The 21970-nt window shown below is 55.2% G+C and overlaps 1 protein-coding gene across 1 annotated transcript in view; it reads left to right on the top strand.

The window, feature by feature from the left end:
• Positions 1-12934, top strand: part of LOC122375271 (DNA N6-methyl adenine demethylase-like) — a 28420-nt gene extending 15486 nt beyond the window's left edge. The window contains exons 8-13 of the mRNA XM_043354556.1: positions 8181-8318; positions 10137-10705; positions 11035-11291; positions 11577-11770; positions 12308-12667; positions 12875-12934. Coding sequence (XP_043210491.1) covers positions 8181-8318; positions 10137-10705; positions 11035-11291; positions 11577-11770; positions 12308-12667; positions 12875-12934 — 1578 coding nt within the window. The remainder of the gene's footprint in view (positions 1-8180; positions 8319-10136; positions 10706-11034; positions 11292-11576; positions 11771-12307; positions 12668-12874) is intronic.
• The last annotated feature ends 9036 nt before the right edge of the window (positions 12935-21970 follow it).

Raw genomic sequence — 21970 nt, 5'->3', positions numbered from 1 at the left:
TGAATATTATCATATAAAATTTAAAATTTTCGAAATTTTCAAAATTTTGAAAATCCGAGATAGCAGTTTGATAGCGCGGTCAATTCTGAGTCCTTTCATGCAAAGAAATTGGATCTAGCTTAAAGGCAGGGGTGTCGATTTCTCAAAATGGTTGGGGGTGCTCAACCCCTGCACCGGGTGAAAGATTGCAGCTTTGCCATGGGGCACAACCGTACAAGGCATGGTTGGGTATCATGGTAGTTTCCCATAAGGTACTGATAATCCCGGGATTTCCACTAATATTTCCCAAAGGTTGAACGTTCTTCAAAATCATTCTGCTCGCCCTAGTACTTGGCTACCTCATTACATAAACATCTTTCCGAAAAAAGTCGTACATTTGCCGGCAGCTCGGCAGCAGACCCAGCACCTCTGTAATAAGGTGACAGAAACCGATGACCGCGGTTAGCACCGGTGCAGCAGCCCCTGCGGTCCACAGGGGCGGACATTGCGCGTGAGGCAACGGTAGGTATAGCTACGAGGCTCTGGCGTTAATCAGACGATCACAATAATCGCTAAAAAAAATGACAGCAGACAGGTGATCGCATTTCGATATTTATGGGTTTACGATTTTCCTCAGTGGCGTAGCCAGGTGGGCCCGTGAGGCACATGCCCCCCCCCCTCCCATCAGGTTCAGGGGCCCATCGGGTTATTCGGGCCTGAGGGGCACTGCGGCGCCAATTGGCCGCTGAGGGTCCAGGTTGGCTATATTTGGACTCAGAAGGGCCCCACAGGGCTCGTAAGAACACCTCATGGGCCCACAAGTACCAACATTAAGATCTCCATAAGGGCCCAAGCCAGCCTCTGAGGGCCACTTGCCGGCCTCTGGGGGTCTTAACCGGCCTATAGGGGGCCAGCTCTAAGAGCTGCACACCCGCCTGTAATGGCCCCACACCCATTTCTCTGAGGGCCCCTATCACGGCGACTGTGAGGGCCCTCACCGGCACCCCTGAGCGCCACACCGGCGTCTCTGAGGGCCCCACACCCCTAACTCTGAGGCCCTACACCAATGCCTTTAAAAACCCTACATGGGCGGTTCTCAGGGCCCTTGTCAGTTACCAGCGACCTGACGGCCCCTCACAGGTGACTCGGAGGATCCCAGCGGCGTCTGAGCGCACCATGCCAGTCTCTGAGAACCACACAAGGCTTCTGAAGGCACCGGTGACCTCTTGATATCTTCTTGTCGGCCTATGAAGGGTCCGTTCCGTAACAGCAGTTCTGAGGGCCCCACGTGCGCCTGTGATGGCCCTAAACCAGTGTCTTTGAGAGCCACCACAACGGCGCCTGTGAGGGCCGTCACCGGCAACTGTGAAGCCCCCACACCGGCGCCTCCAGTCCGAGGGCCCCACATTGCCATATCTGAGGGTCCCACACTAGTGCCTCTTAAGGCCCTATATCGGCGGCTCTGAGGGCCCAACATCGTAGCTTCTGAAGGCCCCACAAGTGCGCATGTGACTGCCACCCTGCCACCGGTGACATTTGAAGGCCCCACACCGGCGACTGAGGGCTCCATCGGCGTCTAAGTCCGTTCCGGTCTCTAAAGACGACCCCACAGGGTTTCTGAAGGTACCACCGGCCTCTGATGGCCCTTAGCCGGCCTCTGAGGGCCCGTCGCCGGTCTCTGGAGCCCCCTGCTGGCTTGTAAAGGGTACGCGCCAGCAGCTCTAAAGGTCCGACACCCGTGTACGACGGACCCACACCAGTGTCTTTACAACTTAACGTCTTTTTTCGCTCTTCTTCTTAAAACTAACTTTTCTTGGCTTTACATCTTTATTTCATGCCTTGTAAATTGCGTAATTGTTTTATTTTTATTAGTGAAAGACTGCAGAACAATTATTTTCCTCAAGCAGAGTTAGTGGGAGTTATTGAGGGACAAAATCATTGGGGGTGCCCGGAAAACCATTGGGGGTGCTCATTTGAGCATTGGGGGTGCACCCCCAAAGGTATACAAATCGACACCCATGCTTAAAGGTAGTGTGCCACCTTTGAAAGATTTCCCATTTTATTTTTCCTAGGATAAGAAGCTTCTGTTTTTACCTGATATCGCAAAAAAAATCAAAAATGGGCCTGGAATAGTGCCTTTTTCGCCTAAAAGTTTTTCGGTTTTTAGATATGTATAACAACTGTAGTGGGCTCACCTGCAAACAGGCGTCGGGCAACAATCGCGAATGCGGCGCACTTGTGACAATAAGCAAAGGTCATTATAGTGTTACGACCATACGACGTACGGGAATGAGTTATCAGCTGTCTAATCGTAGACAACACAATGTCGAGCCTTAAACTGTAAGCCCGTATTGGTATTGTTTCTTTTATTTGGCTGTCGAACATTATTTATGGTTTGAAATATGATTTGATGTAAAATAATTGATATGAAAAAGCCGTCTTATAAGTTATGACCCCATTTCACCACACGCAAGTGGCAGAAATGACAATGATCAGCTGACGCATTTTTCTTGGCCGAAGTCAGAGGCAGAGCGCGGCCCGACGCACCACGCGTATTTGGAAATTCCGACCTCGACGAGCATCAGAAGCCACCTAACAGGCGTGTTCGAAACCGCAGGAGATGATGATGAACGGGTTTATCGAAACTTGATTGGATGAGCATATCGGTAATAGCGATTTCAGTGTGTGCATTTATTGTTCATAGTGGTGTGAAATGTGGTTGGGGTACGACCGACAACCCGTCGGGGCGAATTTCGCACTGGGGTACTCAAAATTTGAAGAATTTAAGACGTTTCCATGAGTTTTGAAGGTATGGATAAGTTCTAAAAATCCGGTTCTCCTTATCTGGGCCATTAACTCCATACGGTCCAAGAAAGCTGGCACACTACCTTTAAAAACTGAGCTCTTGGGAGCGATTGCCGTGGTTCAATGTTTTGCGTCGAAATCGGACGAACATGACGTCACTCTGACGTCATTTCCGGCCGACCTATGGTAGCTACGAAGTTCAAATTTTGAGACAAGGTGTCAAATTGATGCAGCCGAAGGTACTGAAAGTTTGGCGTCGATCCGTCAAGCGGTTTGGAAGCTATTGCAGAAAAACGGGAGGGGGGCTATAAATAGCCCCCCCAGTGGGGCGCGGGTTAAATGTGGTTATTTCCCCGGTGAATGTCCGATGAAGTCTGGCAGAGTAGCGCTATGGTGACAGCCGGTAATCTTCCTATGCGTTATCAGTTACATAACCGTGCTGAATAGTCGGCTTCATTTCTGACATCTATCATTGCTCGGCGCACATTTGAACGGGCTGGACAGGCTTTCCGTTTGCCACTCTGGTCTCCCGGTTCCAAATAACTAGTCGTCATAACCAGTAAGCATCCGTCATTAAGTAAAGGGCCGTTCATTCATGCCCGGTTGTGCTCCTCTTTCGTACGGAAATAATTGGTATGTTGACACTTATTGAGTAGTAATAGACAAATATATATATTGAGACGGGTTACACAGCACATTGTGTTAAGAATCCGTCCGTTCGTTGCGCCGGTATACTAAAAGAACATACATGGATTTGACCTCAGTGCTGTATTGTGGTGCACCAGCTTAGACACCAACAGGCAATGCAATCTCGAGAGGCAGTCACCGTATCACCAAACGATCGGGTACAATTGTGATATGGCACAAATCATATGCAACTCATTGTTTTCCCACATGTGCTCACGGAGGGGCCTACGGACAGCCCCTCTAATTTCGCCGTGAAACGTGCACCCAGGCGAAATGCACGGTTTTATATGACTTGGGAATAGGGAGCATTGATGATGCAGCATAGACGGCGTCAATGAGATACACGTCTGTTATCTGCATCATGCGATGCTTCCGTCTGGATTTGGGTGCCAAAAAAGGTTAGGTGTCAATTTAGGCCGAGTGAACCTCTCAAGAAAGGACCAGCAAGTCCGTTTCCTGCACTCGGCGGCCACAAGTGCTACGGCCCGGAGAGCCCGGCAAGGCCACTCTGGAGGCTAACGCACATTGCGACCGACCCGGTCCAGACGAATACTGAGACACGAGTGGCCCGCTCCTCCGAGACAGACCGGAGGCCACTGCGGGTCACGTGACATGTGAGCGACCGCCAATCACCGCGCCCGAGCGCCGCGCCCGCAAACATACCGCGCCGCACGGCACGCCAGCGCGACCGTAGCCGGGCGGCGACACACACGCGGCGAACAGAATTACGACCGCCGAACACAAATGAATTATTGCGCGAAAATGAATTATTATACAAACTCAACATACTCCCCACCAAAATGTGCGTCTCGGGAGCACATTTTAAAATACATGGGCAGATCACTGACAAACTACTTAAAAACACTTCTCGCGCACCGGATTACGTCTGTCGCGGTCGCGCATCACTTGCGAAAGTGTCCATGTAGTGCGTCCGCATCTATCGCCCGCCAGACGCACCGGATGGCACGCCCCTTGCGCTTACGCACCGCTACGACGGTAGTGGGGCGTCACTGGCACTGCTCAGCGGCTGCACCCGTGGGCAGCCAGATGGGACGCATCAGCGTCCGCCACGATCTCTTGGACGCATGTACGTCGGCGACAGCTCCAGGGGGCAACACCCCTAGCTCGGCTGGCTCAGGACGGCGTTCCCCGTCGTGAGCGATGGAGTCGCCGACGAAGTCACCGGCAGCCGCGCCTCCTGCCACGAACCACGTCAGGTCAACAGCACACGACACGTCCATGCTGTGGGAAAGAGACATGCGTGAAACATAGCTTTGAACAGTGCAGGAGGACCAATGGTTCGCGTGGAAGCCAACAGACTTGCCACGTCACGAGCGGACACGCTCAATGAGAACCCTCAGAAGCAAAGGTTCGCGTGGAAGCCGACAAACTCTCCACGTCATGGGCGATCACGCTCATGAGAACCTTGCATCTGGCGAAGTTGAAGGGCGTTGGCAAATTATATCAACAAAGGTTAAATTCAATTCCTTAAAAAAATAAATCAACTGTCCAGACTGAGTGCACACTGCACAGTGCACAGCTTGGAGGAGGAGTCCACGACTCCAACCTCCCCCCCCCCCGACGCATTTGTTCTGGGGGACGTCCGGTCTGCCCAAACGGAATCCGGCAAGACCTCGGACGTGTTTCCGACAAGAACCACGAGCATGCTCTGCTCCTTTGGTCATTTGGGTTGACTACTTCAAAGACTTTCTCATGCACGTCTGACTGCAAGCATTGGAGTGCCCTTTGGTGGGGGGACCAGAAAGCTTCAAAGGCAATCGGCCTATGCAACAGCTCCTGGTCCTGCTCAAGATTCTGCCTCGTCTCGGCAGAGAAATCCGGCAGATCAGGCGCTTGAGCAGCAGAACGGCTCCCCACCGTGCACGAGCCCACAGCGTCAGACTCGGAAAGTTCCATTGGTGATTGTTCATACTCAGCATCAGAGAGATCAACAGCTGCATTCATCGGCACGCCATCGCCGTGCGTGTTGGACATGGCAGCTTTCTCTCTGCTGAGACCATCTGGCAGTCGGCCAGGCAGTGTAGGAGACCTGATGGGCACAGGATGCTCTTCGGAGCTCTTCACCTGGCCCACCTCACAGGGTTCATCCACTTCGCTCCCAGTGGGCTCGGACAGGAGCCCTGGGTTTGAGACGACGGTCTCATCCTTGTCAATAATTCCAATAGTGCCCACGTCAAACGTCATCTCCTTTTGTTGACGATGGCGAGCTGGATGATCGGGCTGATCATCGACCTCAACACTCAACCCCGTCTCTCGGGGAAAGTTCTGTACTGGTGAGATGCTGGCAGCATCGGGTGACGGCTCTGCCGCCGGAACCACAGAGGGACCTCCTGACAAGAGGTCCGGATCGGGAAGCAGGATGTGATGATACCGGTCGCATTCAACACAGGGCTCTGCTTCGCATACGCTTTCTTTAAGCTGGTGATGCCCCTGTCGACACGCGCCACAGGCCGTCATCCTCGGCCTTTGAGGTGTCTGTGACTGTGTCCGTTTATTCAGGGGCTCACGACGCGTGGTCATGCTTCTCATGACAGACGGCGTCGAGGGTGACACGTCGGCGGAAACGGCCGATTCCGACACTTTGGCTGACTCACGAATCCGTATCTCTCGATTGAGAAATTCAATAAAGGCACCAAAGTCACCATTCTCCTTCCTGGCCCACAGCAGTCGCCAGTCTTCCGGAATCTTGCCTTTCACCACTGGTAGGAGGAGGCTCGAGAAGCTCTCGGTGGGCACACCGAGGGTGTTCAGAGCGCGTGTGTGAGCACAAAGGTGATCAATCAAGGATCGCATGGCCCGAAGGTCACCATGGCGGACTGATGGCATGTTCAAGAGCTCGCGCATCAAAAGCTCTCGCCGCAGCTCGCTGCGATCGAAGCGCTCTTTGAGGACTGCTACAGCCTGAGCGTAGCCTGCACCTGACACCGGAATCCCTTGGATTGTGCGCAGCGCCGCACCGGCCAAATGCGACTTCAATACGACAAACCTTTGCACGTCAGCATAGACTGGGTTGTCGTGAACAGAAATTGTGAAGAGTTCCCAAAACTCGGACCATCTCATCACGTCGCCATGATAAGTGGGAATCCTCACTGTGACAGATGTCTTGAGGTCTGCATTCGCAATCAAATTTTGGGAGTCGACACCCCGAGCGGCATGTTCAGCTTTCTCGAGCCGAACGAGTAGCCTGTAGCCGAGAAACATCTCATCCTCCATGTTTTGGCTGTGACTGGAATCGTCAGGCTGACCAAGCTTGTCGAGCTGGTCCTGGACCTGCTGAAGCTCGTGCTGCAGCTTCTCCAAGTGATGGAGCTTGAGAGCCAGCTGATCCACATCGAGTGCCTTTTGATCCCCCTCCCGGCATGACCTGAGGTCGTTACATTGTATGGTTGCCTTTGAACGAAGCCTTGATCTGGTGCTCAACAAATCATCCATGTTGAACTAAACGGATTTCAACAAGAGGGGTAAGAGTGGACTGTATCAATCAAGAATATAAATGTCTGTCCGGTTAACAAGGTACAAATTTTAAAACCGAAAAGACTATCCGGCCCGGAGGACTATGTTAAGAATCCGTCCGTTCGTTGCGCCGGTATACTAAAAGAACATACATGGATTTGACCTCAGTGCTGTATTGTGGTGCACCAGCTTAGACACCAACAGGCAATGCAATCTCGAGAGGCAGTCACCGTATCACCAAACGATCGGGTACAATTGTGATATGGCACAAATCATATGCAACTCATTGTTTTCCCACATGTGCTCACGGAGGGGCCTACGGACAGCCCCTCTAATTTCGCCGTGAAACGTGCACCCAGGCGAAATGCACGGTTTTATATGACTTGGGAATAGGGAGCATTGATGATGCAGCATAGACGGCGTCAATGAGATACACGTCTGTTATCTGCATCATGCGATGCTTCCGTCTGGATTTGGGTGCCAAAAAAGGTTAGGTGTCAATTTAGGCCGAGTGAACCTCTCAAGAAAGGACCAGCAAGTCCGTTTCCTGCACTCGGCGGCCACAAGTGCTACGGCCCGGAGAGCCCGGCAAGGCCACTCTGGAGGCTAACGCACATTGCGACCGACCCGGTCCAGACGAATACTGAGACACGAGTGGCCCGCTCCTCCGAGACAGACCGGAGGCCACTGCGGGTCACGTGACATGTGAGCGACCGCCAATCACCGCGCCCGAGCGCCGCGCCCGCAAACATACCGCGCCGCACGGCACGCCAGCGCGACCGTAGCCGGGCGGCGACACACACGCGGCGAACAGAATTACGACCGCCGAACACAAATGAATTATTGCGCGAAAATGAATTATTATACAAACTCAACACATTGGGTGGACGCGTTTCGTCTAAATGACTTTTTCGACACCCTCTCGGAAATTAAAACAATACAAACACGATGTTTTAATTTCCGAGAGGGTGTCGAAAAAGTCATTTAGACGAAACGCGTCCACCCAATGTGCTGTGTAACCCGTCTCAATATAGTTGACACTTATATTGGTGACAGATGTATAGTCCATCGTCTAATAACGTCGCTGGCATATTACACGTCCCATTCTCTGTTACCGGTGATGGAGATGACATGAGGACGCTCCGTCCAGTTTGGGCGCTCCCCACCCCACTGCGACACCCTGCTAATCAGCGCCCTTCCCTCTGCCCCTCTGACCCCTCTCCCGCTCTTCCCAGGTACGCTCGGAGCAGGCGGCGCTCGAGTGTCGTCTCGGCCTGGCCCCGGGCCGGCCCTGGTCCGGCGTCACGGCCTGTCTGGACTTCTGCGCGCACGCCCATCGCGACATCCACAACACGCGCGACGGCTGCACCGCGGTCAGTGTTGTGACCCAGGGTGGTTAGAACGGTCACCGGGCGGTCAGTATTGGTATATATGTTGCGGGCCAAGTGCGAAGGCTAGTCCATTCGCGAATGGCCTAGTCCAAGTGCGATAACGCACTTGGACTTGGCCGTTTGCGAATGGACTAGTCCATGTGCGTTATTGCAGTTGGCCTAGGCCGTTTGCGAATGGACGGGCGTTTATGCTCCCAGTCCAAGTGCGAAGTCAGGCCAAGTGCGAAATATCCAGCAAAGTGACGTCAACTTGGCAAGTCAACTTGGCATGTGCAAAGTCCCGTGTGAAATGATGCGTGCAAAGTATTGGTAACTCAACCGGCGTCACTTAACCTGGCCTGGTGACCTGACCTTAGGTCATCTGGAGTCAGCATTTTCACACAATGTGCGCAGAATATGGGAGAAAAGGTATACAAAATTTGGCTTTGCTGCGCGCCGCCGTTTTCTCGTGATCTATGAAAAACCACAGGGGGGTTGAAAGCAACCCCCCCTGCAGTGCGCGTATTGTTAAATGCAATGCAACACAACAGTTTTTCGAACACTCACGGCACCGCACTCACCACACACAAGCCGCACCGTCCCGGTACACCACACCAGAGCAGAATGAATCGAGCGCCACAAACTCGACCAAGGTCAGGTCGGGTCATCAGCGGGGAGCCCGGAGCACGGTACTAATGGTCTCCGCACACCACGCGACTCTCCGCTGTTCGAAGGTCACGGGTATATTTGACCTCCCCAGATCCAGATCGGTGGCCGAAGCCTGGCCAGCGGCAACACGTTGCTATAATTTCCGCGTTGTGCAGGGTTCAGCGGAAAGTCGCATCCCGAATGGACCAGGTGTGTGGAGACCTTAACCCAGAGTTGCGCCAGCTCGCAGATCTGCTCCGGAGAACAAACTAAACATATAGACGCAGTGGCGTCGCCACGGATTTTCGACTAGGGGATCTGGTCGGACGGTCAGTCAAAGTAATCCCCACCAAATACTGGAAACTCCTCGGATTTAGACAATTTTATTTTGAGAATGCACCAAAATCGTTTTTAAAATATTATATTTTATTCTTGATCGATTTTCGTGGCCAAAAGTGTGGGGGGGGGAGGGGGCGTCGGACCGGCATATTTTCAAGAATGTGTGTGTGGGGGGGTCCGGACCCCTCCGACCCCCCCCCCCGCGTCGGCGACGCCCCTGCATCGACCAGCGGTCCCCCATTCATTCGGAATCGTACCCCAATCCGAGGATCCATGCTTCCGGCGGCTAAGTGCAACGCCACAAACCCGTCCGTTCGCAAACGGCCTAGGCCATTCGCGAATGGCCGGCCATTCGCAAACGAACTAGTCCGTTTGCGAACGGACCGCCATTCGCAAACGGCCTAGTCCATTCGCGAACGGACTAGTCCGTTCGCAAACGGACTAGCCTTCGCACTTGGCCCGTAACATATATTTACTTATTTACACCGGGCGGTCAGTATTGGTACCGGAGCGGGACACGCTGTCGGCGTGTCCCGCTCCGGTGGGATTTACCGTCACTCAAAACTCATGGTCATACACCGCCTTACTGAAGCAGATGGATATCCCAGCTCTATCATCCTGCCTGATGTGCGTTGCTGTATTGCTTCATATTTGACTAGGCAGAAATCAGCGTGTCATATTAACTCGGGTTTTTCTCTGCCGTCCTGTCATAACTCGGCTCGTATCATCATGTTACGTAACACGGGTATGGGTTTCTTATTGTGGGAGCTGGGTGCTCTCCCGCCATGTGTCCGTGTCCGGCTCTGAGAGAGGTGCCCCGTGTGTCGACCGCAGGTGTTGACGCTCCTCAAACCGCGAGCGGGTGAGGTGGAGACGCCGCCGGGCCAGGCCGGTCCAGGCGCCTCAGTGGGGCAGCCGACGGCAGTCCAGTCGGGCGCTCAGTTAGACCGGACCGACGCTGCGGACGGAGAGGAGTCTCATCAGAACACGGCTCCCGCTGTGGGTGAACGGGATGACGGACTGAACGGGTGGTCTTCTGACGCCCAGCTGAGCTCTACCGGAGAGCTGACTCCTAACGGACTGCTGGAACCTAACGGACAGCTGAATTTCTCTAACGGTCATCGAAGTCCACCAAACGGTCCGCCTGGTCTGTCAAACGGTCTTCAGTCCCCTGGCGTTCAGCCGGGCCCTTCTGATGGTCAACTCAACGTTTCTGGTGATACCGATCAGCCTGCTCTGTACCCCGACCCGCCGGACTCCCAGCCCGCGCGTCCGACTGCGGACCCCGCTGAAGAGGTGGTCAGTCCCTCCGAGCCCCCTGACGAGCAGCTGCACGTGCTGCCCCTGTACGTGCTGGAGGAGAGTGGAGAGGAGCAGAGGGACGGCGTCCAGCGGCTGCACAGGTGAGCACGGCGAGCCGGCGCGGCTGGGGTTACAGATCCTGGACTATTGTTACATCCTGATCAATGGTCTACGTGTTAATGTGAATTATATAAGCACAACGAAGTTTTGATGATTCATTAGTTGATGGTTTGTAATAACTACTGCGATGTTGCAGAGGAAGTCCATACTATTCGTCATATTCTCTAGATTAGAGTTGCCCGAAACTATGTACAGAAGCGGAATGTCCGTGCCCTCTAAACTCAAACACGTTAATTGCGATAACTTCGATTCTGCCCCCGCGTCGTGAACTCGGTGCTCCCCCTCTGAATATTCGTATCCGCCTTTTCAGTTACCCGGTCGAGATTCGCCGTCGGGAGGTGCCTCTGGCCACGTGCACGGTACGTAGGGCTGCCAAGCGGCCGCTCCCCTCCCGCCCGGGCTCGGCGGCGGCTGCTCCCGGGTCCGCGCTGGGGGGCCGGGTGTCGGCCGCCGGCCGCCGCGTCCACTGGCCGGGTCTGCAAGAGGCGCTGGGCAGCTGCGGCCGAGCCGTGGTCGGCTGGCTGGGCGGCGAACCCGGCGCGCTGTCCGAGCCGGGAGCGGAGTCCGGTGGAGGCTCCCCGCCCGGCTGGTCCCCTCAGGGGAGTGCCTGGGAGGCCGGCGGGACGCCGCAGAGACTGCTGACGGCCGCACACTGGACCCCGGCCGCGGGGAGGGGGGTCAGCCCCCTGTCTGGCCATCGGACACCCGAGACGTACAGCGGTGAACTACACTCTCCCCAGCCGCAGCACACCGCTCCTCACTGGAGTAGCGGGTCCTCGCCGCTCGTCCCCGCCGGCTGGACCTCTGCCGGTGGCGTGTCCCGCTCTGCTCCGTTATACCCCGAGACCGCAGCTCTCTCCTATCCGTCCGACCCCGTGCTGTACCCGGGGACCCCGGCTCTGCCCCGTCCGTCGGACGCCCGTCAGCCGCTCGGCCCGGCCGCCGGGTCGGCTCAGACCTCGCCGGGTGATGGCCGGGACGCGCCCGGTGCTCCCGCAATCGGCCCGGCGCGGCAGCGGTGGCAGAGTGTACTGCCGGGACAGGCAGTCGGTGGGTCGCCGGGCTCCGGCACAGACGGCGGACGGGCTGAGATGGACGGAGCGCACCGCTGCCACAGCGGGCATCTGTCCGACTGTGGCGGTTACATGACTGAAGCACATACTGCGGGGTATTATACCTCAGGCCGGTCCAACTCTTACACCCAAAACGGTGACGGTTACGTCTCGGGTCCGCATAGCTTCGACACAGCGTCGATCGGACCTCTTGCCAACGATGTTTCCAGCCATTACATGCACTCTCCGGTACCCAGTGATTACAGTCCTGGGTACAGTTTTCCTGGCATGTCAGCCTCCTTTACCCAAGCGTTTGACACCTCTAGTCCTGGTTTCGTGACGAATGGCCACGGTATAAACCCATATACCCATGCTGAGCACAATGTTCACCTTAGTACACCCGAGTCTCCCACGATGGCTTCGAATGGCCATACGCGCTACTCTCCAAATCCCCACACCTTCAGCCCAGGTACATCCCACTCCCTCCCCTTTATATTGAGCTCCCCCGTCGGTCACCCTCCTCTCCCCGAGACTCCCCGTGTGCCGCTGGATCCTACTGTGGTTTCTGACGTCCCCCACTCACGACCCGGGACCGGGGCCGGCGGGGACCGTTCGGAGGCCGGCGGGGACCGTTCAGGGGCCGACTGGGAGCGCACGGAGGACGGTGTCCGGGTGCGCCGGTACCAGTCGGACTGCTCGGCCTCCTTCTCCGACCGCCGGGCCGGCGGCGTGGCCGTGGCTCTCACCCACGGCTCTCTGCTGCTCGAGTGCGCCGTGGACGAGCTGCACGCCACCACGGCGCTGCGCCGGCCCGACCGGCGCCGGCCCAGCCGGCTGTCGCTGGTGTTTTACCAGCACAAGGGCCTGCAGCGGCGCCGGCACGGCTGGATTGCGCTGGAGGAGCGCCGCCGGCAGCGGGAGGAGCGGCGCCGGCAGCGGGAGGAGGGGAGGAGGGTGGCCGAGGCGGACCGTACCGCCGCCGAGACGGCCGGGGGGACCGCCGAGACGGCCGGGGGGACCTCCACCACACAGACGTGGAGCATGGCGCCGCCGGCGGCCGTCCCCTGTCTGGTCACCGGGCCGTACGCGCCCTGGCAGATGGGCTACGTGGCCGCCATGGCGCCCCACCGGCCGAACCAGGAGCTCTTCATCGTCTGAGTGCCGGGTAACAGACCCACCGGCCCGGCCAGGAGCTGTTCATTGTGTGAGAGCCGGGCGGCAGAACCACTGGTGCCGAAGGGAGCGGGTCTCCCATTCCCGGTTCTTGGCTCCCAGATTTTAGCTCCCAATTTCTACTTCGGCCCTCGAGTCTGCCATGCCCCGGTTTTCCGCTCACTATTCCAATTCCTGGTTGACCTCCGCCTATTGTCTCCGGCTGTTGTACCCCCGGCTCCCGGTGGTAACATGGATGCGGATGCGGGGGTTGCCAGGTCCACTGCCTAGGGGACAGACGTGATCAGCAGAACCGCCAGTCCGTCTGTCTGGATCGGTGTCAGGCTGTCCGGATGGCTGTCTGGTGGTAAATGACAGGCGACAGACACATTGGGGATTTCTGCGGCGCCCACGGCAGATGGTGGAATAAGACCCATATCGGATAGCAGCGCGGGTTTTCACCTGGTCTGACATCTGGTAGTTATTATATGTCGGACATGTTCAGCTCTCTTGTTCGCCAGGGTATGATAGCTATGTGCTGTGCCATGGTCATTATTCTTCATCGAACGCAGCGATGCGTTGAGATGCCGCCTTGTTTTAGCACACCACTGCCAGTGTTGTACAATTTTACGCAACGGTACAACGTGAGGCGAACTCTAATGTCGGCGGGTGAAACTGCCGTCGGTTCATGTCATACGATACCCGCCTCAGACCTCTCCGATATTAATGGCCTACCGAGTAATGAAGATGCGTCTTTCCACTCACATGTCACGCGGAGGATAAATTTGTAAAAGCTTGATAGAACATATAGAGGTCAATCCATTTCTGGAGGTCAATGTTTTGGGGCATTAGCATTCAGTGGATAAGTATAGGTACAGGGACCCGCAGTTGCTACTGTACAGCGACCCTGAGTAAATTGTCCCAGCACCCTCACAGGGAACAACGATAAGCTGTCAGAGGGTGCTCACAGGAAACCTCAGCTGCTCTTGTACAAGGACCAGCAGTCGATATCAATGTTATCGGTTGTTACTGGACAGGACAGACGGTTAGACTTGGGGTTCGTGTACAGTAGCAACTGCGGGTCCCCGTACAATGGCTATCGCGTTTACATCGGATTTAATTTTGCGACTGTCGCTATAGGCGGTGAGCTGATGGGGACTGACGGTCCGTGTGCCCTGTCTTACAACTGTGATTGTAACGGCGCGGAGTTTTATACCGACATCCTCCTTGTGTACCTGTTGTCCTGTGAGCCCTTTGCCGGCTGTGATAGGTCTGGGCGTAATTCGTGAATTTCTGGGAGCTGAGACGTAGCGATGGGGTCCATTATTGATGATCGATTCGTGCCATGTTTGTTGTATGGTATGCAGTGCTGCCGCCGTCTGGGTTTTTGTTACGACGTCCTCTATAAGGGATGCGTCCCTGTTTGTAGTTTGTCAGTTATGCGGTGTGTAACATTTTATAGGACTGTAGCCGTTGTTTTTAATGTGTGTCTGTGTGTTACCCATTATATTTGCCGCCGGTACCGATTGCCACAAGTACTTAACTAATATGAGTGCATACAGTTACACTGAAATCAGCGACGCCACTACACTGCCAGAGCTTGTTCAACAGTCAATAACTGAGTACAAAAAACGACAGTACCTTTATACCGAATGTTCTAGGTGAGCCATCAATAATGGCTCTCTCAGTGACTGACGCCATTGGAATGTCGCCGCCATAAATGCTTGTTTCAGTTCTATTTTAGCGAGCCCTCAGTGGGATTTGGTGATATGACCGGCCTTTGAGGTCGGATTGGGGCCGACCCCACAGCGGTTGTTATCTATAGGATTCTATCTGCGTTGTTTTGCATGCGTGTGTTGGGTTAATTTGTGGCTTCGTAAAATGTCTATTTGTTTACCGTTGTCGTTTTATCGGATCGTGTGATTTTATTGGAATATGTTGAATATGGGTAACTGTGCGTTATATCATTTTTCCACCGAGATTGCCGTATGTTTGACAATACAGGGTTCGGTGCGAGTTCCCGTCTGTCTCTGCCGCTACGCACCGTGTGGGGGAGACTGAAGCCCTATAATCCGTCCCGGTCCTATCCTCTGTTCCCCGACACACCGACACAGACAGTGAGGGATGGTTTGAGCGTATATTGACACCGAGCATTTGTCCTGGACGGACCACGGACACAATGTATCACACTTAGCGGCGGCGCGGTCACAGGGTCCGTACGTAACTCTGTTACCACCCGGCACAGAGACTGGTATAGGGAACCAACACTCGCGCAGACATACCTGACACACATCGGGAACACCTTCCACCTGGCGCCTGCCCGTGAGGCGGGAACAAGAACTGGCGACACACCAGCATCACGAGATTGATGTGTTACGTACTTCACAGACTTCTGACACGGCGTTGCTGCCTTCCAACTGATTGAAGTCCGAAGATAGAACAGTTCTTTGTTCATGAATGATGGTACAGAATAGCAACCAGGCTAGAGGCACATGCTTATGGTGCTTCCTGAAGCTATGTTCCGTGATGTAAAGACGGTGAAATATGTATTTCTTCTGACCTGGTTCAAAAAAAAAATGATGGGGTTAAAATGAAATAAGCACGAGAGTCGGAAAACCTTGTTACGGAGGGGGAGGGATGTGCCTAATTCGCTCCCCAAAGAAAACGTATTACACGGCTTGTGACAGAGTCCAGCGAGAATAATTGTTTTGTACCATCCACCGGAACATGACGAGTATGTCCCTTTCTTACATACATTCACAGCCACGCGAGCCGCAAGGACAAGCGAGATAAGCTCTCATTATTTCAGTTACAAGGTGGTATCACGGTGCTGAGTCTTCATCAAAACTATTTCAACTATTTCACTGTCACCTTTAGGACACAGTCAGGCAAGCTCCGAGATCCAAATGACTTTTGCAAGTTGACCTGCTGCCCGGGGGCTGCATCGACTCCGGACAGCGGGGGCCGCTCAGTTCTGAGACGCCCGGCTTCAGGCGGATTCCGCCGCTCTCCTCTGCCCCCCCCCCCTCCGCCCCCGTCTGGTCACCTGCGGTGGCGGTGGCCACTTCTGAAGAAGCCCCGGCTGTCGATAATCCGGCGCGGTAGGAAACCTGCCCCGGCCCGGCCCGAAACCGTCACGAGGTCAATAAATCAATGAGTTCACGAGAACTGTCTGAGATGGCCGGCCCGCCTGACCAGGTGACTAATCTGTTCTGTGCCGCCGCTGCCGGACACCCTTGTGGCGGCGGCCGTCCGACCGTAAAGCCCCTGAGAGAGCCGCTCCTATAGGTGGACGGCGGCGGCCGGCCGTCAAAAATACCTGCACATTAACACTCCCGGGCGTCCAGATTAGCTCGGCGTGGTTCGCGGGACAAATGGCGGAGAGGACTGGAGCTCGGGGTCTCAGGAGGTCAGGGGCGCGGTCCGGAGAACCGACCGTTCCTGGCTTCCACTCGTCTGGATAGATTGCTAGAAATGTACAGATTATCTACTCTGGACGGTTTGGCCGCGCCTCTCGACAACAGCACACGCGCATACAAGATCGACAGATCAAGTAGAAAAACACCACAGATCAATGACAGGACATCTGTGAGATCAGATTGTCGGAATATCGTATCCAGGCGCATCAGCAGTGCACTGAAAATTGCCCGTTCAACAATGGCCCTGAGCAGAACCCCCCCCCCCATACTTGATTATAGACCCAAACACACGCGACTTAAATACGAGATCCATTGGTAAGGTTGGCGTTCCAGCGAAGTGTGTACCTACATCCGTGCAATTTCTGGCATTAATCACTGAACTGTACAGTACATGTTTTATATGACATATGTACGATACGATCTTTCCTGAGATCAACTTTGATCACGGCATTGCCTAATGCCTATTCAAGGCATTGAAGAAACCGATCCAGCGACTGGAGCAGATAGCATCAGACTTGTCTCGGGGATAAATCTGAGACGTGTCAGAAGTGAGACATGCAAGTCTGACAGAACCGATGCCGAAACACCGCCGGAGAGGCAGCCTGTTGGAGGGCGGAAATAAGGTGGATATTGTGTAACGATCGGCGAGACGTCTGCTGGAGCCGCAGGACGCCAGAAGACGGTCGAAGGCCGGAACAGACGCCTGTGCAGGACTTTCAGCCGCGGATATTGCGCTGTTTCCAGTCGCGCCAGAGGTGTCTGGCAGCTCTCCGACGACAGCCCGTTCACACGACGGTGGCCGGCGCGTTGACGGTGACGGTGCCTCCGGTGCTGACCGCCTCCCGGCTCACCGTCAGTGCCGCCGTGGCCGCGTGCAGGGGAGCGACCAGGAACGGCTGGTTAGCCGCCACCGCGCACAGACGCACTCCCGAGCCCACTCTGTGGAGAGGGAAAGAGAAACGGTCACTGCACGTCCAGTCGTGTGCTGCCGAGAAGATTGACTCGACATTCCCAAGTGGATATTGAAATTAGGCAAGTCCGACCGACCCGTTGGCTCTACTATTTGACGGGTTGTCACTACAGTATCATTGCGTATTTTTTATGGTATTCATAGATTGTGCGAGCAAACGTTGACATCTTATAAAAGGCGGTACCCGCAGCATCGACTCCGGTTGCCGGTCGGTACTGACCTGAGCGCCACGGAGGTGGTCTGTGCGGCGGCCGCGCGCCGCCGGCCCACCCCCAGTCGGGCGGGCAGTCCGCTGAACAGCTTCCTCAGGCCGAGCTGCAGTTCGGAGCTGTTGAGGCTGTACAGGAACGGGTTGGCGGCGGCCGAGCAGGCGGCGAGCAGCAGGAGCCAGTCGCGCGGCGGGCCGCCGCAGCCGAGCCAGCGGGCGCGCAGCACGGCGCCGCCGGCCAGCGGGCCCCAGCACACCACGAACACGGCCACGACCAGCAGCAGCAGCGCGCCGCAGCGGCCGCCGGCCGGCGAGCCGCTGCCGCGCACTCCCAGCGACGCCTCCACCGTGCGGATCGCCTTGACGTGCGTCCGGGCCACGCAGTAGACGTACAGGTAGCTGGCGACCAGCACGCAGCAGGCCGGGATGAAGACGGCGCCGGCGGCCACGGCGGCCAGGCTGCGCTCGGCGGCGTCCATCCGGCAGCCGGCGGCCGGGCCGGGCCCCAGGCAGGTGACGCCGGCGCCCACCAGCAGGCCGCACAGCCACACGGCGGCCACGTAGCGGGCCACGGCGCGGCGCGTCACCAGGCCCGAGTAGCGCAGCGGCCAGGCCAGCGAGGCGCACCGGTCGCCGGCGATGGCGGCCGTGGTGAGCACCGAGCAGACGGCCAGCGCGGCCACGGCGGCGGCCGGCAGCAGGCGCAGCGGGCCGGCCGGCGCCGGCGGCGGCACCAGCAGCGCCGCCGGCAGCGCCACGCCCAGCAGGCCGTCCGAGAGGCTGAGCGCCAGCAGCAGGCCGCTGCCGGCCGTCTGCAGCCGCTGCTGACTGCGCGCCACGCTGGCCGCCACCAGCAGGTTGGTGACGACGATCAGCGCGGCCATCAGCAGCGTGACGGCGGCGAACAGCGCGGCGCACAGCTCGGGCCACGGCGGGCCGGCGGCGCGCACCGGGCCCGACTCGGAGGCGGCGGCCGTGGCCGTGACCGGCGGCCCGGCCACCCCGGCCGACGCCAGCCGCGCGAACTGGAACACACGAGAGACAGTCATTGGACACTGCTCTGCTCCTTCAGTGACGCCTTCATTGAATCTGTCAAACGTCTGAGGCAGCACTAAATGTGTTTTCATGCAATTATCATGAATTTAATCGTGCCTGATTGCATTGCGCTGCTTATTTCACTAAGCTAACATGCGCTGCAGCTGCAAATTTCGCAGCGACAGACCGGCTTCGGCACTAGCTTGCTCTCATACGGACCACCTGAAACTTAGACTGTGCCGCAGCGCGTCGCTGCTCGGCGGGTTAGTCTAACTGACAGAGGATACAGGCGGACGCGAGGAGCGAGACAGCCGGTTTGCTAGCGGTTTACCTACGGCATGCTAACTTTTTTGCGTTGTATGCTATATTGTTAAGTGTGAAGGCATATTTTTGGTCTTCCGTTCTCTTTTCTAGATTGGTTTTAGTTAGATGGTTTTATTACCTAACCGCGTCGGCGTGCCTCTATGTAAAGCCGGCCGGTGAGGTCCTGTGACTATGTGTCTTTTGCATGGTCAGGCTCAAGAATAAACGAAACTTGGGTTTATTTCGGGTCAAACATGTTATTAAATAATGACTTCAACAGATCTGGTATGCTTGGACTCTAAGGATACTTTGCTTTAAAGTAGGTAGGATACCCGATACCGAGAGACGGCCAGGTCTATGTGATGCCTTAACTCGCAGTTCGGTGATATTCTGGTTCGTTACCGAGAATTGCAGCCTGCAGGCATCATTAGTTGTGAACTAGGATACCTAAACTTTTTGCTCAACATTTCATCATTCGTATGTAGGAAGACGGACACGTATAAATTATAATGATATTGCACTGTGATAGAATGACCAGCTCAAAGCCCCTCCTAATATGCCCGAGTCATAATAACTATTTCACCCTTCGATATTTTCGCATTTTGAATGACATAGTGGAAACGAAACTATTGCATGTCAAACTAGTGCATGTCAAACTGATAATTGTTTTCCACAGAATTGGTTAATGCACCTACCGGCTACCTTCCTAACGTGGGTGAGTGCCTACCTACTAGGCATTGTCTGAGCAGTCTCGTCCTAACATCCTAACATAAAAACAGCGAACATTGCAAGTCGATTAATGCGTTGTGCGCACCGTTTTCGACAGATGCGGGATATTATAGCCCGTCTATGTTTGTTTTGGGCCACATTACGTCTGATGGCTCAGTAATGATTGTGTGCGGATCGGATGTGATTTATCGTGACGGTCTGTCTCTAACATTGTCCCTGCTCGGCCACGGCCGGTAATCCATGGCCAACTCACATATATGCCGCTGAGACTATGGGCTGAGTCTCCGGGGGGGGGGGGGGGGACGGATACCATCTCGGACAAACGCTTCAGGAATGGCCGCGATGCTAAATATACACAATATTGAGAGAGGAGAACTGAGCGCTCCAGTGTCTGTCTACACGGCTGGGGCAGCTGCTGTTTACTATATGTATATAGCGGATATTAGGCTGTGAGCCGCAGCCGGCTATTTGTGCCCAAAAATATCCCAGACATGGTCCAAACAGAAATGGTCCTTTGATGTTGTCTCTGCGGTTACTTGGCTAGGACATCCGGGTGATAGCACTCGTTCAGAACCAAAGTCATCTCGGTGCTCGAATATAAGCCATTGTGTCGGTTATCTAATCCCCACTGGCTTATATATGTGATCAGTTAATTTTGTGCACACTGCACAGTTCCGTAGTTCCGGCGGAAGGTACACCAATGGCGTACAGTCTGACTAAGCCGCCGGCCGATAATCCGATTAGCTTTAAGCCGACGCCGGATGTTGGGGTTTGGGAGGAGAGCGAAATGCTCGGTTGGTTAATCTTCATTTGCAATATTATAGGTATAGCAGCCTCGACTTCATCTGGCTACGTCGCAGCAAATGGCAAACGTACGTAAATCTTGTTTGTTTCAATGATTCCGCTTCATTCACTTGTAAACAGAAGTGGCACGCTTAAACTGTCCCCCAGTGAGGCGTAATGCCCAAGGTTCCCGTCTTCCGGACCAGGAGACTCCGGGGATCCGAGGGAGACTGGAAGACGCGCCCTGTTCGACGACCCGAGATTACTTGGCAGTGCTCGACCTGCGCTAAGTTTCTAAGGCCCGGCCCAGTTCCTGTGGGAGGGAGTGGTGGAACGGGAGGGCCGTCTATTTAAACCATATCGATCAAAAAAAAAATATAGTTGACGTAAGCAATGTATGAAATCTGCGTGCAGTATATATTTTTTATGTGATAATGAACTCGGCTATACATCTGAGTTTGGTTCTTATACATATACCTAGTATGAACAAATTTGAATCGATCAAACACTGAGCATCGTCATCCCTTAATGACCACGAGATTAATGAAGTCACAATAACTGTTTGTTTGCTATCTGTAATAGCATCTATGTCACCTGGGAATGCCTGATACCTACTGAACCTTTTCGTGGCAGTTGGCACAAATCAGGCTAATGTCATCGACTGTCCAAGAATGGTAACGACGGACACTTGTGTCGGTTTATAAATGGGGCTATGGGACTGTAACGTAGTAACAGGTCAAACATATTGAGATAGGTGATGTATAAAGCACTCTAGATTGCCGTTGCTTTTACGAATTTTGTTAGGACTACCTACGCCATGAAAGGACGAAATTTTAAGTAACATTAGAACTAGACAGCTTTTCCATTATTGCACAGTGTAGAGACAGACCATGTATCCGAAAGTCCTAATAAAAGCTATTTAGTTTTAGTTTTATTCTCGAAAGAAACGTCACTCTTCGTCGATTTCGGGCGCTGCGGGGGGGGGGGGCATTTGCCAATGCCCCTTTCCTTGATCCGCTAGTGAGTACGTAAAATATGCAGATGGAGGATGTGAACACGCGGTAACTCACCATTGCCAGACGGCCGGAGGGTAGTTCCATGGTAGCGGTGCTGACCGCCTCCAGCAGCTGACTACACCGGCTGGTCCGGTCCGTGAGGACCTGTCCGTCACCTGCCCCCGGTGAAGTGCCAGCCAGGGGCGGCAGACGCGCCTCCGTCACCCCGGTCCGCCCTCCCAGCCAGTGGCGGCAGCCGCCGCGGTCACCCGGACCAGCAACGACACCGTCTGTCGACCCCGACGCGCCCGAGCCGTGCCGAAGCGTCGCTGCCGACGTCCGACGAGCGACTGCCCCGGGCCGCCGCACCTGGCCGTCCCGACCGCCGTCCCCATCGCCGCGGCCGGCGCAGCGTGCACGTGGAACACACGGAAGCAAGCCGGCTGTCCTCGGATGTCCGTAAGCGGATTTGCTCCCTGGGAGCAACCACAAGGCAGCGATATAGCTAATGACCATTTTATGAATTTTGAGCTAAACAAATTGCACTAGATTACCTCGCCGGACGAGGGGACATTGGTGCTGTTTCCTCATGAAACGTGA

The sequence above is a fragment of the Amphibalanus amphitrite genome, unplaced genomic scaffold (assembly GCF_019059575.1).
Source record: "Amphibalanus amphitrite isolate SeventyFive unplaced genomic scaffold, NRLGWU_Aamphi_draft 001807F_arrow, whole genome shotgun sequence".
NCBI lineage: Eukaryota > Metazoa > Arthropoda > Thecostraca > Balanomorpha > Balanidae > Amphibalanus > Amphibalanus amphitrite.
This window is presented reverse-complemented; position numbering and strand designations above follow the sequence as displayed.